This window comes from Lithobates pipiens, unplaced genomic scaffold, assembly GCF_037356315.1.
Source record: "Lithobates pipiens isolate NorthernLeopardFrog02 unplaced genomic scaffold, aLitPip1_a1.2 Scaffold_19, whole genome shotgun sequence".
NCBI classification, from domain to species: domain Eukaryota; kingdom Metazoa; phylum Chordata; class Amphibia; order Anura; family Ranidae; genus Lithobates; species Lithobates pipiens.
This window is the reverse complement of record NW_027507764.1, coordinates 397,564,852-397,583,554: the sequence shown is the minus strand read 5'-3', so window position 1 is coordinate 397,583,554 and position 18,703 is coordinate 397,564,852. Positions and strand designations below refer to the sequence as shown.

Sequence of the window (18,703 nt, the reverse complement as noted above, 5' to 3'; positions counted from 1 at the left end):
TTTCAAGCAAACATTAAGGCTGATCTAGCAATATTTTACATTTGTAAGGCATCTACTAATATATGGATCATTAGAGGAAGCCTGGTAGCTACTACATGACAAGCAATTTATTGCTTGTTATATGTGTCAAGGGATGCTGCAGGAAAAAAAATGTGCTTCACTCTGCTATGGAGACTGAGACCGACTTTTAACAGTTTTCCCCATAGGCTTAAACATAGAAAAGAAAATCTTTCAAAGGAGGATACAAGAGATAAGTATTGTAAATTAGAATCATTTATCTCACAGTGTGTAAAATAAATGTGAAATCGCATATTAACCTAACCAATACTGCAGCACAGAAAATCTCACCTAGAAATGATAGCTATCTGGGCATGCTATCACATTTTAAATTAAACCCCATTTTCTCATATTCTAAATGTGTGTTGCTTACTAAATATAAAATATGAAAAAACGAATAAATTATGGCAGGGTGACAGGGGTTTTTGTTGGCTCATCAGCACCTTCATTTAGTAATTTCAGTGCAATAATATAATTGTCCTAGTGCCCTTGCACTACTAGAATGGGTAGACTTTGCCTTTCTGCCTGAGGTCTTTCCATGAAGCCTCAATGTCACCTTGGGCTCATGTAGCTTTGCTGCTTGATGGAGCACCCATTGGCAATATTGTTCATGCACGGGTGTCTCATCCTAAGGAATTTGACCTTAATCCTCAGAGGAGTGGCAGATAAGAGGAAATGTAGAAGGCACTATTAAACATTAGCTATTTTAGAACACAACAAAGTATTTGTTTGCCTTATATATATTAGTTGGAGTTAACTCTTGATTTATTTTCTTTAATGCAGTGCTTGTTCTTCTTATTGTCACTATGAGAAGACGTAAAAAGGAACCGTTGATCTTTGATGAAGAGAGAGATGTAAGAGAGAACATTGTTAGATATGATGACGAAGGAGGCGGTGAAGAAGATACTGAGGCATTTGACATGACTACTTTGAGGAATCTTAATATCATCCGAGACAACAAAAGCAGGAGGGATGTGACTCCAGAGATTCAATTCTTAAGCCGTCCATCTACCCGGAGTGTTCCAGACAACTTAATATTTAGGGAATTTATCTGGGAAAGACTTAAGGAAGCTGATGTGGACCCTTGTGCTCCTCCATATGACTCCCTACAGACATATGCATTTGAAGGAAATGGGTCAGTTGCAGAATCTCTAAGTTCGCTGGAGTCAGTGAGTTCTAACTCTGAACATAATTATGACTACCTTAGCGAATGGGGTCCTCGTTTTAAAAGACTTGCTGACATGTACGGCACTGTTGAAGACAGCCTTTATTCTTAGCACTTGAATATATATGCCCAATGCACTGAAAAGACTCAGTAACATTATAGAATTTTGATTTTGTGGAAGTTTTTATTTCTCCTGCCCAAGAGACTGCACTGACCAGAAACTGAAGAGTTAAAAAATTGTTAAGTAAAACAGTTTGTTGATTGACAGGTATCTGGATGATATTGCTGTCTCTGCAGGAAAGCATATAAGAGGATATTCTGGTAGCTAAGTTTTGTGTATTATGTGCTAATACAGTAAGATGAAATGTAATTACTAGGTCTGTGTAAACACAGATATTAAGATCTGTGCTTCCTGTTTGGCTTAACCATGGTTCTTCAGACATTGTGTGGAACTCACTTCAGTTCAGCATGTCATGAAAGGGTTGGGCACCACATAAGATTCACCATTTACAGGGAGCAGCACTACGTAAAAGTTGACCATGGTCACAACATTACTATTATATAATTTCTGAAAACTGCAAGTCTTTATCCAACATTGCCTCTGTGATTATGTAAATGACCCATATGGACATTACATGGTGAATAATCTTTATAATTTATCTTATCTGGTAAAATACATTGGATACCACTAAACAACTGTATATACTACAACATCTTAGCAGATGTGAAGCACATGGATAAATAGCCAGGCTTATTTAGCCTGTAATACCTTTCACTTCTTCTGCTTCTGCTAAGGCTCCCCATTGTAGAATCAGTGAACCCATGTCTGTTATTTTAGTTGTGGATAGCTGCGTACAGGTTGAATCACTTTCTTATTCATAGGGTTTCAAGCTGCAAAGGCATTATAAGATGGGTCTTAGGCCTTGTACACATGGTCGGAGACTCCGACGGAATGTTTCCTATCGGACCGTTTTGTCGGATATTCCGACTGTGTGTGGTCTGCATCGGACTGTTTCTGTCGGAATATCCGACAGACCAAGTTTTCCAACTTGCCGGTAAAATTTTCCGACAAAATGCTCCTATCGGACATACTCCGATCATGTGTAACCTACTCCGACGGACAAAGTGCCACGCATGCTCAGATCAAATTCCTAGACCAAAGCTATTGGCTACTAGCCTGAACGTAGTCCCGTTGTAATGAAATAACGTCATCAACTTAGTCCGACCATGTGTATGCAACATCACTTCTGGACCTCTTCCGGAATTAATCCGTCGGAATTACTCCGATGGATTTGGTTGTCGGAATCTCCAACCGCGTGTACAAGGGCTTATACTTCTTGGTGCATTCTTTATCTATTGTGCAGCGACGAGACAGCAAGAATATTACAGAATCTGGAATTTTTGCAGAGAGGTGTTACATGTGATATGGTGATTAAGCCTATGGGAGCCCACAAAAACAAAATCTGACTAAATAGACTGACTATATACTGCATATTAGCAGATAGCTCAGTGTTTATGCATTTATTTATATTGATTATAAAGATTAAAAACCAAAATAAACGAAGAAACAATGGACCTATATCATATACATTCACAATATCAAGCAAGTTTAAAGATATGGCCATGTATGGTGAACATCAAACCTTACCCTAATCAATTTAGAATATAGAATGTAGTTTTGAACCTGAATCAGCTAAAGTAGATATTTCACTAATTGAGGCACAGAATGACTCATCAGTGCTGGTGCAGTACTAAATTCTGCTAATGGGTGTATCAAAACTGGAGGTTAGGAAACAATGTTCCAGAGTAGGTACTCTAATTAAGGATCCATTACAGAAGGACATTCTTTCAGTTTGTAATCCACAAGGTTAGACTACAAATTTTGAGCTGCAGTAAGACAGAGGGATATTTTAAGGGTCTTTCAAATCACAAGCTTCATTCCCTTAAGCTATATCATATTTTTAAACATGCCACAATAAATAGTTTTTCATAAAATGCTAGTTTATTTAATAAGAGCAACGTGCATAGTGCTGTAACATGTAGCAACCAATAAGTATTCATCATTCATTGATGTGATTAGACTAAATTGATTGATTTGAAATTTGATCATTGCATGTTACTGCACTTTGTATGTTTTTAATAGCCTCTTATTAAATACACTCCAGATTTAAGAGTGGTAATATTAATTTCCAATTTGATTTTAAAGTTACATTTCTTGACTATGTAATTGATAGCATTTACAGGCTTATTTTCAGAATTTATTTGATTTTCTAGTTGTAAAACATAAAAACAATCTGTACACATTTCTATGTTGCATTTTGGAGCAGGAAAACATTAGATACCTCTGTAGATCTATTAATTACATTGGCAGTTCACTTGGTAATGGTGGCTGTTTTTCCTTGTACTTTTTTTTCTGACAAGACTATAACTAAACATACAAGCAGCCTTGTGTATGATTTAATTCTTTATTTTAAACATAACTAATTAATTTGTAATCAGTTACCAACAATATTATTGATTAAAGGATACATTCACCTTTAGTAACATGTTACATGTTACACTAATATTTAGGATGTAACATGTAACCATGCAGAACTCCCCTTTACCACCCCCTTGTGACAAAGGGTGGGATCCTCTCCCCTCAGTCGCTGTCACATTTTTATATAGTGCGTCTGTGTGGGGCTCCGCTGGCACAGTAGTGTCATTCATTCACAGGTATCTAAACTACAAGTCCCATTTTCCACTGCAGCAGATGGTTGGCTTGTAGTTCTCAATGAATTGTGAGGGCACTGATGAAAACCCTCAAGATGAACCTAGCCTTTAAATATGAAGAAGTCACATATAGGTCTGTAACATGTCACACAATGCATATTTATCTGACAAGCAAATAGGTGTGTGGAGTGAGATATAAGTGATCTGAAGGAGGTACAGTGTTAAGTGCACTTACCTTGTTGCCCCATTGTAGAGATCTTTGGTTTTTTAAGTGTCTATTCAAAAAATTTACAGGGGGAAATCCTGCTTAACAATCCTTTATCACCATCAGGCTTATAAGTCATCTGATTTTAGTTATAGGCTACTGTATTTTGCACTGCAGGTTTGCATTTTGCACTCCTTTTTTAAAAATAATTTACATTGTTGTTTTTTGAACAGAACAGCCAGGGAAGAGGAACACCAGTCCCTCCTCTGACATTTTCAGTTCTATTTGTGAAATTAAAATGATACTGAAGTCTATTTATTTTTTTTATTTAAAAATAACAAGCATGTTATAATTACTTGCTATGTGCAGTGGTTTTGCACAGAGCAGCACAGATCCTCTTCTTGTCGGGTCCCACGTTGGCACTTCTGGCCCTCTCTCCTGCTGAGTGTCCCCACAGAAAGCAGCTGGCTATGGTGGCACTTGAGCTGAGCCGCTGCTCTGTGTGTCCATTCAGACATGGAACCGTGGCTTGGCCCTGCCCCCTCTCTCTCCTCAGTGGCTCACTGACTTTTACTGAAAGCAGTGGGAGCCAATGGTGTTGTCTCAGCCAATGCGGAAAAAGAGACCAGGACAGCCAAAACTCGCTTTTCACTTCCCTGGGTATATGTGAGGGTTTACATCCACTTTAATGCATGAATGCATTAAGATAAAAAAACCTTCTAACTTTAGAACCACTTTAACCACTTAACCCCCGAAAGCTTTACCCCCCTTCACTATTAGACCATTTTTTCAATATGGCACTGAGCTACTTTAACTGACAATTGCGCTGATGTGAGACACTGTACCACATTACAATGTATGTCCTTTCTTTTGGTGATATTTTATCACCTCTGCGTTTTTTGTTTTTTTTGGGCTATAAACAAAAAAAGACCAACCATCTTGAAAGAAAAACAATATTGTTTACTATCTGCTATAAAACATACCCAATAAAAAAAAAAAAATGTAAAAACATGTATCAAGACCAATATGTATTCTGCTACATATTTTTGGTAAAAAATCCCATTAAGCATATATTGAATGGTTTGCACATAAGTTAAAAAGTTATAGCATCTACAAACTATAGGATAGATTTATGTTTTTTTTGTTTTGTTTTTTACTAGTAATGGTGACGATCAACTATTTTTAGTGGGACTTAGACATTGCAGTGGACAAATCAGACACTAAGCGACACTTTTTGGGGACCAGTGACACTAATACAGTAATACACCTGGAAGACTGGTGACATCTAGTGTTGGAACGGGTTACTGTAATGCCACGTACACATGATCAGTCTTTCCGGCAGACTAGGTCTGACGGTCTTCCCAACAGACTTTCGGCAGAGTTCCGACGGACTTTCCGAACTAACGGACTAATGGCCACACATGAATGGACTAAGTCTGTTCATAAGTCAGTTCATTTTGAATGTGATAACGTAAACAGGACTAAACAAGGAAGTTCAATAGCCAGTAGCCAATAGCTGCCCTTGCGTCGTATTTGGTCCATTGGACCAGCACACAGACAAACGGTTTTCCCGATTTTAGTCCGTTGGAATTGAGTCCATCGGATATATTTGAAACATTCTATTTCTATGTCCGTCTGATTTTTTTCCGAAAAATGATTAGACTAGCCCAAACATGATCGGATTGTCCGACCATCCCTTCGTACCTAGTCTGCCAGAAAGTCTGGTCGTGTGTATGCGGCATAAGGGAAGGAGAGTGCTGTAGGGGATAGCTACAAAATAAAACTTAGTATTGTAGTGCTGCTTTGTTATTTTAACATTCTGCGGTTAAAGTGGTTGTTACCCTAAATTTTAAATGAAGGTATCTGTTTCTTTAAATATAAAAATGATATATATTCTAATATTCAGTATCCAGTTTTGCAGGATTTCTGCTTAGAATACCTAGTTGAGCCAGCCAATCCTCCTGCTTCCTTGTTGTAAACTGACCAGGTTAACCTCATAAGCCAATCTATGCTTGTGTGGTCAGTTTGCATCCCAAGTGTTTCCATTGGGAGTGCAGGATATCTGTCCAAGTGCACAGCATGACTTTACATTCCATAGTCCATTGTTTTCAGTCATGCCCACTGCTGATTGATATTGCTTTTGATCCCTAGCTTTGCTTTCAAACTACAGCATCTCCAAGGGGATAATAAAGTGACATAACAGGGCCTTGTCCTTGACTTTAATTGCTGTAGAAACCCCAGTTCTAGCAGGCATCTATCCCTTACAGAAATGATGCTAGTACTGCACAGAGAGTCCTGCCCACTGGCTTCTTTGAATATGTGCCGAGGAATTGCAATCAAGTATACTTTAAAAAAAATGGTACATATAAAAAAGAGATTTAGAAATGGACAAATTTTTAATTCCTGTCTTTATATAGCACCCGCTGAGGCATCACAACTGCTTTAAGCATTAAATGCTAATTTTAAATATATTTTTCACTTCTGGATATATTAAATGCAGGAAATATATACAAAACACAGTGCATTCCCATCAATACCCTACAATCTATTTACATATCCCAATTTTATGGAGTTTTTTTTATTTTTGATTATATAATGTACAGTATGCACACAGCAATTGCAGTATAACAGAAACAGAATACAACATTATCAAAACTTAAAGGGATTGTAAATGATCACCTTGCAAAACATTTTTGTATAGACGTAAAAAAATAATATAAATACCTTTTTTCCCCTTTTTTTATAAGTGATGGTGGGAGGAGAAACAGCAGTACATTGAGCTTGCCAGTGAATGGCTGTGTAGCGGGGGGGTGTGTAAGGACAAATCTGTTTATTGGAGGAGCACAGCTAGAGAACTGACCTTCATGTGCTCTCCTGCTTAGTGTGGTCAGTTTTTTTTAATAGGACAGGGAAAGGGGGGACAGGGACTAGCAAGAACAGCAGGGACTTCATATAAAGGAAGCAATACAAAGAGACCAGGATACTTTCTGATACAAGTACATGGTACAACATGCACATATCAGGAATATGAATTGTTGGAGTAACCCTTGTTAGTAGAGTTGTAGATATTTTAATCAGGGATAGGTTTATGTTTGTAAATACAGCAACATCAGCAACAAATAGAATTTCCATAACACTTAGGAGACGTGTGTTGGAAAATAAAATACTGATAGAATATGTTAAAAGAGTGGTCAGATGTGTGAAGAATTGTGTGTAATAGGGAAAAAATACAGAAGGGAATTGTCAGAACTTGCCATTCGAGCGCATACACAAGTGCATGTGCACATACATATATGTACAAACACACATACAATGAAAGCATAAGCTTCACTATTTGCTAATACAAATGGAGCAAAAGGTGTGATGCTAATATCACTATTTATATTAGGAATTTGAATAAAAGGATATTTCTTGATTTTAAATGCATTTCTGGGGGTTAAACGCCTAAATTACGAATTAAATTGACATTAAAGACTTGGCTTTAAAAATAAAATAAAATAAAATAACAAACATGTCATACTTACCCACACTGAGCAGTGGTTTTGCACAGAGCAGCAATGATCCTCCTCTTCTTGTGTCCCCTGCTGACACTCCAGGCTCCTCCCTCCTGCCGTGTGCCTCCAGAGCAAACAGCTTTCTCTAGGGGCACCAGAGCAGCCTCACTCATGAGCCACTGCTCTGTGCGTCTATTCACAACTCTGCCCTGTCGCCCCTCTCCTCATTGGCTCACTGATTTATAGCAGCGGGAGCCAATGGTGCCCGCTGCTGTCTCAGTCAATGAGGAGGGAGAGTCTCTGGAGAGCTCAGGCTCCCGTGCACATCTCTGGATTGAGATGAAGCGCAGGTAAGTATAAGAGAGGGGGCTGGGGGCATTGCTGCACTCAGATGATTTTTTTCTCTTAAAGCATAGAAAGCGTTAAGGTACAAAAAACTTCTACCTTTAGAACCACTTTAAAGATAGGAATAAAGCACTTAATAGAACAATGCTGCGTATGGGAAGAATCAATATTTTTCAAATATTTTCCTTTTCTATTTACATGTATTGTTATAGAGTATAAGTAACTTCTAGGATCTGGCAAGCCATTTCAATGATTGGAGAATATTTACCAATCTGAAAAACAATTAATGTACCATATATATAAAGTATACACTATATATATATATATATATATATATATATATATATATATATATATATATATATATATATATATATATATATATAATCTGTAAAGACAGAAGAGAATATAACTTAGTTGAATTGTATATATTTTCATTTTAAAACACTGGCTATACTGTATTTTAGATGAAGTTATTGACTCATTTAAACCTAAAACACAAGTTGCCTTTGATAGAATCACCACATTCCCCCCAACCCAAATCCCATTTGTGTCTGATAGACTTCGGAAACTTTTACATATATTTTTTGGCCTGATTGCTATCTTTTATAAAATACCTTTTATATATTTTAAACAAGTTGTGCTTTAGGTTTATTGGTCTTTGAACAAGGTCTTGTGTTTATTTATTATTTCAGATAACTTGATTTGAATATGGCAATTAGGGTAAAGTCTATGCTCATAAATATACATATCCTGGGTTCATCGCTTTTCAGTATCAGTCCACTACACCGAAGCATTGAGGCTGATATTTGGAAGCTTTCAGTGCAGTACAGGACATGTTATAATTTTTCTGAATATCAATCTATCTATCTATCTATCTATCTATCTATCTATCTATCTATCTATCTATCTATCTATCTACGGTATCTATCTATCGATATCTATATATATCTATATATCTATATATATATATATATATATATATATATATATATATATATATATATATAGAGAGAGAGAGAGAGAGAGAGAGAGAGAGAGAGAGAGAGAGAGAGAGAGAGAGAGAGAGATAGATATATTTAGATAGATATTTATCTATATATATAAAAAACACCATATAACACCATTACCAACATTCAATTCATGTCGATGTATTCATTTGTTAAATTAGGGTGGACCAATGAACAAAATATTCTCCTCATTTAATCTAATGCTGTGTGCTCTTATTGTATTTATAAAACAGCAACAACAATTATTATAACAATTATCTATAATAATGGAAATCCTGCAATGGTTGGTGTCTGATCAAATAACGTTACTTAGGGCATTGGTCCCAAGGTCTGCACATATATGAATGAATTGCAAGACTTATATCAGGTAATGTTTATCACTAAGACCCTTTGGAAGAGTCCATAATACCAGTTGAGATAGGTCATGTGATCTGGTGCAGCCCTGATTTAGAATCTTTAGTTTGTTTTTTACTGTAGTCTGCTTTCATGTAAATGTTTGGAAAAATACTGTAATATAATTGCCTACATTAGGCTTGAAAATCATTCTTAAGATTTTATTTGTGAATGTCTTATTTACACATTCAGAAGAGATAATACCCATGCTCTGTTATAAAGCTAAATTTAGTGTGCTGTTTCCTCAGGCTGTAACTTTTTTTTGTTTTTGTTTTCCTTTATCCTCTAATTTATAAAGGACATTTGATCTTTTTTTACTAGATGTGTAGTGTTGCGTTACATTTTTGGAACACTGATCTACATAAAATTCAGGTCCATCTTGCTGCCTTGCCATATAAGTCTCAACAGAACGTACTGATTTTCCTCTAGACTCCTATGTGAATGAAATGAAGCATGGAAAATGAGAAAGAACTCTAAAGCAATCGAACGGCATTGATACAGAAAGAAATCGCTTACAAGGACATTTGATTTTGAGCCATTAATATTTATGAGACATTCAAATCAAATAATTGTACGCTATTTTCCCTTGAAAAAAGGGAAACTTAAGATGATGTCTATGAATTGAAATATGATTTTCAAAATACCTGTTAGATCTTTTACTATAACAGGAAACTTTTTTTTTGTGTTGTTCATGATATGCAGTGATAAGGCTGTTTTGAATTGAAATCTTATCTGTTGTTTTGCTATTGAGCTGACCTTGTTCTTGCACCTCCTCATATTGATTTTAGAAAACATACTTTGTATACCAGGTAATACTATTGACAAATAGTAAAATACTTTAAAATTCTACAAATGCATTTTTTAATTCAATAACTTTTGCAAGACTTGGATATTTACACATTCAGGTGTTTTCATTCTATCTTCTTGATTAAATGTATTTTTTCTTTAACATTATTTGAATTCTGTTGGCATTATATTCAATTTTTAATAACTAACAGAAGCATGTAAATATGTTGAATGGGATGAAATTTGGAATTCCTCAAAAATCTCCTAGTGGTATTTGATATATAAGACAGTGTACAAAGTCTAACAGCTCTGGGTATTTAACACACAGTATGGTGTACAACATGCAGTATTTCTGGGTTATGTAATATAAAAAGCAATAAGAGAACTCTATAGAGCCACTGTAGGAAGTTATTACTCAGTGAGCTAATGAATTATTTGCACAGAAGATTCTTTGATAAAACATTTTGGTGAAATTTGCTAGACATCTATCTGATTGGTGTCTATTGACAAGGTTATTTTCAGTATCCTTTGACACTGTGACACTGATTTTGTATTCATTTTCCTACTGATATAAACACCATTGCTTTGTTAACAGTGTATAATAAACAAAGTATACAAAGTGCAGTGGTCTGGGATATGGAATGTATAACATGCTATATAGAATGCAAAGATCTGTGGGGTATGCAAGGTATATTATAGTGTACAAAGTACAATGACCTGTCTGTAGGTATCATTTACTACAAAATAGTATAGTATAGTGGTCTGGTGATGTGTAGTAAACAGCTGATCACACAAACCTAACTGATTCAGAGTAGATCACAAAAAGCATAATATACAGATTGCAGTAGTTCAAGGAATGCAGGGGTCCGGAGCCTATAAATATACAGCACAGTAATGAGTTGGCAATGATTCACAGTATGTAATATGATGTATAGCACAGAGTTAAGTACAGCACAGCATTATTGGAACCCTCCCCTCACACTGTACTAAGTAGACAACCTCTGGTGCCCACGCTTGCCACTCATATACATTGCTCTGCTTGTTGCTGATGTCCTTCTCAAAATCCAGGTAATTTTAGGTACAGACGGATGTGCATGTTTCTATTAGAAAATGACTGGACATTTCCAAAAAGATATTCTTCAAGGAGGGCATACTGGATATAACAAGATTTTATTGATAGCTCTCACACTACAGATATATAGTACAAAAATGCTATATAATTAAACCCTCCAATACAAACAATTAAAATTAAGATCTTAATGAGACTCCGATGTTTAACATGTGTACTCATTCGCACTATCCATTCAATCCACACCCATCACTCTATTGGAAAAAAATTTTCGTTAATCCCCTTAACCCTATCGATCTGGACAAGATTAGCATTAGTCAGGGTGTTCTTGCCTTTTTTCTTTATTAATATTGTTCTATGTGCATGCTTCACTGCTCTTATAGAATGCAATGCTGCCATTTTCTTGCCGTTGTTACTTCAGATGAGTGACAATCCCTTTTATCCCAGGTGCTGTTGGAGGGGAATGTTCAGGTTGTGGTGATCAAATTTAGGTGCAGCGCAAAAGAAAACAAAGGTGGCACCACATGTCAAAAGGTGGAGGCAAAGCAACCACTTCTCTTGTTAACTTGTATAACTATTGGCAATTATTTATGTGCCTTTACAAGCATTGGTGATCAACATCTGGAGACCAGGCCTAATATCAGACTGGATATTTTAAGCTAGTAGCTTATTTTTTTTTATGTCTCTAAAGAAGTAAATAATGTTATGCACCTTTACATGGAAGTTAGTTCTAGTCTGCTGTCCACAGAAGTGCATTGACAAATGTGTAAATAAATATCTGGAAAAATAAGGGTCTCACCACCTTACAGATAGTAAACATCTGAGGATAATCTCAAGTTTACAGCTGGTTCTAGACAATTGTACGCTCCATATCTTAGGCTTCCAGTATTGAAACACCTATGGTAAGAGGGGAAGGACAAGCAAAAGGCAATAATAGGAGCTCACTACCCATCAGAAAGAACCCTAAAGTGTAATGGGATAATCCTTTTTTTAAACACAGGTATCAGAACCAAAAAACATTAGCTATTGATCATCCAACATTTGTCATCCTGACACAGTCACAATATAATTTGTCTCTCTATGAAGTATAAATTCATTTCTAAAATTACTACAAAAGATAATATCAGGAAACAGATATAATAGTACCAATATCAGATTAAATTTAATCAACCAGGTATAAATATTGTGTCCAAATACCTCCCTAAAGTGCACATGTGCCCAGACTATGTACAATAAAGCATTTATATAACAAGCATTACAAGCTTTAAAAGAATCATCTTGATCTCTATATCCACTTGTATTTTGGAGTGATTCATTCACAAAAATCTCATAATTACAACAAAGACTCTCAAGTTGGGTTTCAGGCAGTTTACAGTGGAAGTAAACCCATGGATTTAAACAGTTTAAAAAAAGGCATACCGGGAATGCTAACTGCACATTGGCCAAACTATCAAACCATCCAATGGCTGGTGTCATAACGAATCACATGTGCAGCACCATAGCAGTTGAAGATTAAACAGAGGCAAAGATGGCAGCTTCCTTGGCTGAAAACGATAGGGGAGTATACTTCCACATTAAGTATAAAAAAAATAATTATAAAAGGCCAGCATGCTCTGAAGATTTTACTGCAATCCCAGGTCACTGGAGAATGGTTAGGGTGTGATTTCATCCAATTAATTTCCTCTGTGCTAATGCCTGTAAGTATACTTTAGGTTAAGTATACTTTTTTTTTTTTTTTTTTTACATTCAAGAAATATATTTATTGAAAGGTATTAACAGTACAGAGGAAAAGTACAGACTCGGAGTTGAATCAGACAAAAATAAGGCAGAAGGTTACAAACTGCATGTTAGTAAGTGCAACAGGTTATATCTAGAGAAACAATTATCTTCCAGCTCAAATCTGTTCAGGATTGCAAACCAGGTTTGGCCGCACAGCTAATTGGTCGCACAGATTGTAGCTAACAATAAATTGCGAAAGATATCCGTACTTCGTGAGATAAAAGGAGATTAGGAAGAAACAGAGAAAAAGGGGACAAAGAGGAAAAAGGAAAGTAAAGGCAGCAGGAAAGGCGGTGGAAGATCTGGTGGACTAAGGACACTTTATACAGCATGTAGTATACATCACATAGTGGTGGGTCATCCAGCTAGCCAACGGTGATTTTGTAGTGCCACTTAAACAAACTCTAGGTCACAGGATCAACGTTTTGAATTCTGGCGAGAGCCGGTACGCGAACCAGGGAGACCAGGTCTTGTGATAGCGTTCAATGTTCTCCTCCAATTGTGCTCTAGTGTCCTCCATTTCACAAATGGAAGAAATTTTGAGTAGCCATTCATTCAAGGAGGGAGAGCGAGTGGTCTTCCAATGCAGAGGAATAAGCGACCGAGCCGCATTAATCAAGTGCCTAGATAAGGAGTTTTTGTACTTCTTCACAGAGAAGTTGGAAATATTGAGCAGACAACACGCTGCATCTAAAGTAAGCCTGGTCTCCCTGATTCAACGCACCAACCCAATCACGCCACTCCAGTATCGCCTTATCTTTTCACACGTCCACCAAATATGTAACATAGTACCCTTATCTTTGTGACAGCGCCAACATAGGTCACTCGACAGAGGATACCAATTGTGAATTTTGGCGGGTGTAGCATACCAGCGGGTAAGTACCTTGTATGCTGCCTCTTGCATTCTTGTACTGATGGAGCACTTATGAGCCAGTGAGCAAGTCCTTTCCCATTGGACATTAGTGATGTCTATATTCAGGTCCTCCGACCATCTCTCTCTGAACCGGTCGCTCGTTACTGCTTTTAGGTGCTGTAACCACTCATAGGCTGTAGAGGTTGTTTTTAGAACCCTGTCCCCTTTGAGGCACACCAACTCCAACTCCGTGAGGTCTCTGGTAAAGAGATGTTTGCTAGGCCGTCGATTAACGAATGAACGTATTTGGAAATATGTCCACAGGGGCAGGTCGGGTATGTCGTTGTCAGCCTTCAGGTCAGAGTCTCCCCTATCAAAGCAATGAAGTGCAAGGAGAGGGAGTTGTTTGTTACTGGGTCGTAACAATTGGTTCCCCAGTCCTGGGGTAAATTCTGGATTATTTTGTAAGGGCGTGAGGGGACCCATGGGTGTGGTGAGTCTGTCCTGTTTAGATAGTAAATGGAAGATGTCCAGCGTTGTCCCTATCAAGGGGTGTTTTTTTAGTTGCGAAGGGTACATGGATTTCGAGATCCAGGGGGAAAAAAGTAGAGGTATTGGGGCAGACTCCCTTTCCAACACCACCCACTCCTTCGTATCGGCATGACAGTGCCAATCAATAATCCGTGCGATGTGGGAGGCATGATAGTAATTCCTGAAATTTGGTACCCCCAACCCTCCCAGATTTTTGGGCCTCATTAATAGGGTGAACTTGATACGAGGCGTTTTTCGTGCCCATAAAAATTTCAGCAGTATAGCCTGCATGGACCTAAAGAAACTTTGGGGAATTCTGACAGGTAGGGCTCGGATTAGATATAGTACCTTAGGCAGGACATTCATTTTACAGATTGCAGCCCTACCAAACCATGAGAAGAGCTTGGCATGCCAGTGTTGCAGGTCTTTCTCAATTGACCGGAGGAGGGGCACAAAGTTATGGGTGAAAATGGAATCTACCTTGGGGGTTAGCCAAACCCCCAGATATTTGATAGCATGCGTGACCCATCTAAAAGTACTATTTTCCATAATATGTTTCCATTTCGGCGCCGGCAATGATACGTTCATCGCTTCCGACTTGGAGTAATTTATTTTAAGGTTAGAGATGTAACCGTATGTCGTGAACTCCTTTAAAAGGGATGGCACTGTTATGTGTGGTTCGGTGACAAAAAATAGGAGATCGTCGGCGTAACCGGCCACCTTGAACTCCCTCCCCTCGACCTCGAAACCCCTCACTGACTTGTTGGCCGTGATCTTTCTGATGAAGGGTTCAAGCGTAATGATGAATAATAAGGGGGACAGGGGACAACCCTGTCGAGTGCCATTCCTTATGCTTACCCTGCTAGACAACATGCCGTTTATCTTAAGTCTAGCCGAGGGGTTTTGGTACAGGGACGCTATCAGGTTTAACATGCCAGGCCCTAGTCCCACATGTCTGCAAGTCTCAAACATGTAATCCCAGGCTACTCTATCGAAGGCCTTCTCCGCATCGGTTGACAGGAGAAGGCCCTCGATTTTTCGCTCATGGGCAGCATGTATCAGGTCCAGGGCCTTAGCAACATTGTCTCTGGCCTCTTTTCCAGGCATAAAACCCGCCTGGCTCGGGCCAATCAGTTTGGGGAGAAAAGGTAACAGTCTCGTTGCTACAATTTTCGCTAGTATTTTGATATCTAAATTTAACAGCGAGATTGGCCTATAACTAGAGCAGTTTACTGGGTCTTTGTCCGGTTTTAGAATAACTGAAATATATGCGGACAGAAAGTCAGGTGGGACCCTCCCTCCCTCCGTTAAAGAATTCAAAGCGGCATGAAGGTGTGGGGCCAGTATGTCCTGGAATGTCTTGTAGTATATGGCTGTGTATCCGTCCGGACCCGGGCTTTTGCTTGTTTTAAGTTCCTTGATCGCCAATCTGATTTCTGCTTGGCTTATGGGGACGTCAAGACCAATAGAGTCCTCCTGTGTAAGTGTAGGGAGTCCCGAGTCACGCAGGTATTCCCGTATCGCTTGTATTCTATCGCTCCGTATGTCTGGGGGTTTATGCTGTGGCGGGAGATTGTAAAGTTTAGTATAAAAGTCGTGAAAGTGTTGGGCTATTTTGTCAGTCGTCATGTCAACATGGCCGTCGTTGTTACGGATACCCGGTATGTTGGTGTTATTTGTAAGGTCTCTCAGGGCTCTAGCGAGCATGCGTCCCGCTTTGTCCCCCTGTTCATAATACACCTTTTTCCGTAGGAACAGGAGACGCTTGGTTTTTGAGTCAAAGAGCTGTTTAAGGGTCATCCGAGCCTCTAACAGTGTTGTAGCTGAGTGTTCGGACAGAGACTGCTTATGGAGGGTTTCTAAACAACGGATGGTGTGGGTCAGTTGTCGAATTTCCTCCTCCCTTTCCCTCTTCCGCTGAGCCCCCAGTGCCATCAGCACCCCCTAATGGTACATTTATGGGCTTCCCAGATCAATAGAGGGTCAATACCAGGAGTCACGTTATGCTCAAAGAATTCCTTTATTGTCGCGTCGATTTTTGGGAACAGTGAAGGATCTGTCAGGAGTGAGGAGTTCAGTCTCCACATGGGGGTCGTTTTGGTGTTAGACCCCAAATCAAGGCTGAACGACACCGGGGCATGGTCAGAAATAGATTGGATTCCTATATGGGCCGCAAGTACCATGTGTAGGTCCCTTTGGGAGACAAACAGGTAGTCGATCCGCGAGTGTCTGTCGTGAGGGATCGAGTAAAATGAAAAGTCTTTGTCAGCTGGGTGTAGGTAACGCCATGCGTCTACCAAGTCTAAAGTGTGGAGAAGAGTTTTTATTGTTTTCAGGGTCTGGAAGGAGACAAAAGTTTTCCCGGTAGAAGTGTCCAGTAAGGGGTCAAGCGGGATATTAAAATCCCCTCCTAGGATTAAGCACCCCGACCCAAAGCTCTCAAGTTCCTTCATCATCCTTCTGTAGAAGGCTAGATGGGAGGTATTGGGGAAATATACGTTCGACAACGTGGTAGGCATCCCTGCCAAGGTCCCTTTTAGGAAGATAAATCTCCCGTCTGGGTCCACTAGTTTGTCAGAGAGCTCAAAGTTAGCCCCCTTACTTAGGAGGATAGAGACTCCTTTCGACTTAGAGACATCATTAGTGGAGTGGTGTGCTTCTATGAAGTAGGAGTCGGTGAGCCTAGGGACCTGGTTTGTTCTAAAATGAGTCTCCTGTAGGAAGACGATCTTTGGCTTACCTTTTTTCAGCTCCCTCAATAGGGTTGAGCGCTTCTCTGGGATGTTTAACCCTTTTACATTGTGGGACACCAGCGTAGGCGCTGTGCCCAGTGCCGAGTAAGCCATCGGTCTAGGTCAGAGAGAGATGGTGGGCCGTGTCCGAAATCTCAACCTGTGGAGAGCAGAGAAGACAAACTTATATATTAACACCCCCCCCCACCGATTCCACCATAAAGGAGGCCAAGAGAGGCAAACAAGGTACGGGAAAGGAAATAAAGAAAGAAAAAGGCAAAAGAGAGTCAGAAGTAGAGGGGGAGTCAATATTAACGACCCACCTGGGCTACTAAGTCGTCCAAGTAGGTCAAAAATCCGGAGCCTGGGCGGGAACAGAAGTATCGCCCAGACCCCTAACTGTTTGTGAGGACAAGGGAGGCACCCAATCGGAGTTGCGGTCACAACCCTGTACGTAATGACATAAACAAAATGTTGTAAATGCCAGAACGCAAAAGGTATACCAACAAAGGGAAATAACAATAAACAGGAGGGAGCCAAGCCATAGCCCTTGTAGCGTACACAACTAGCTATAAAATCCTCTCTACCACAAGAGGAGACGTATAAAACATAACTGTTAAACGGGTGAACATACTAAACCAGATCTGGGCAAAATAACTGAGAATCAAACCTGCGAAACATAAAAGTTAGTCACCAGAGAGCACCACCGGCAGAGGTGCGGGCAGAAAGAACGGGCAAGCCCACCCCTCCACCACCACACCCCCCCCCGGTCAGTGCCCCCCGTTCAGGCACCTTGTGAAATACCCCACATCCCATCCCAAGCCAACTCAGGTCCCGTTGCGGTTTAAGCAATAGAGACGTTTCCAGGGTCCAGCGGTGGTAGAGCAATAAACCGCCTCAAACCTAACAGCGCCCCGAGGCAGACCATGTCAGTGGCCCGGGCCCACCCAAAATCCAGCAGGCGGTGGCCCAGTTCCGCAAACCGAGTCCATATTGCCGGGCGGAACCAGAGCTTGGTCAACGGGGTCGAGTGTGTGACCAACAAACCCGGGGGGCCAAATGTCGAATCATCACTTCAGATTAGTCTAGTGAAAGGCGTAGGTTGCTGGGGTCTAAGTATGCCCTAGAGCGTCCACAGTAATACTGATATCGCAGGAGTAATAGAAATTGTTTGCCCAGGAAATATGTGGTGAGGGCAGACCACAGAAACCAGGAACTTGTACTCAGGGATCCAACATGGCAACCTCTAGTCTTCAGGCTGGGACCGCGAAGAGTGCGCTCTTCTGCGTGGTGTGCCCACACCAGGGCTCTCCTGCCAGGCCTGACGTTGCTTTTTGGTGTGGCGCTTGTCGGGCGTCGACACGGGGGAATGGGGTGGACTCCTCTCCCTGGGTGGTAGTGCATACTCCTGGTACCATTCCGGTAAATCCACAGGATCTAGGTGCAGGGCGTTGCAAAATTCCGGGAGATCGTTCGGTGTGCGGAGCGTGTATTGCTTGCCATTGTGTGACACCAGGAGGGCAAAGGGGAAGCGCCATGTGTAACGGAGGTCCCTGGCCCGTAGTATCTCCA

The 18,703-nt window shown here is 39.8% G+C and overlaps 1 protein-coding gene across 2 annotated transcripts in view; it reads left to right on the top strand.

Moving 5' to 3' along the window:
* The window catches only part of CDH7 (cadherin 7), a 314,868-nt gene extending 309,720 nt beyond the window's left edge, over positions 1-5,148 (top strand). For both annotated transcript variants that reach the window (XM_077492388.1, XM_077492389.1), the window contains exon 12: positions 841-5,148. In XM_077492388.1, coding sequence (XP_077348514.1) covers positions 841-1,334 — 494 coding nt within the window. In that variant the 3' untranslated portion in view covers positions 1,335-5,148. The remainder of the gene's footprint in view (positions 1-840) is intronic.
* The last annotated feature ends 13,555 nt before the right edge of the window (positions 5,149-18,703 follow it).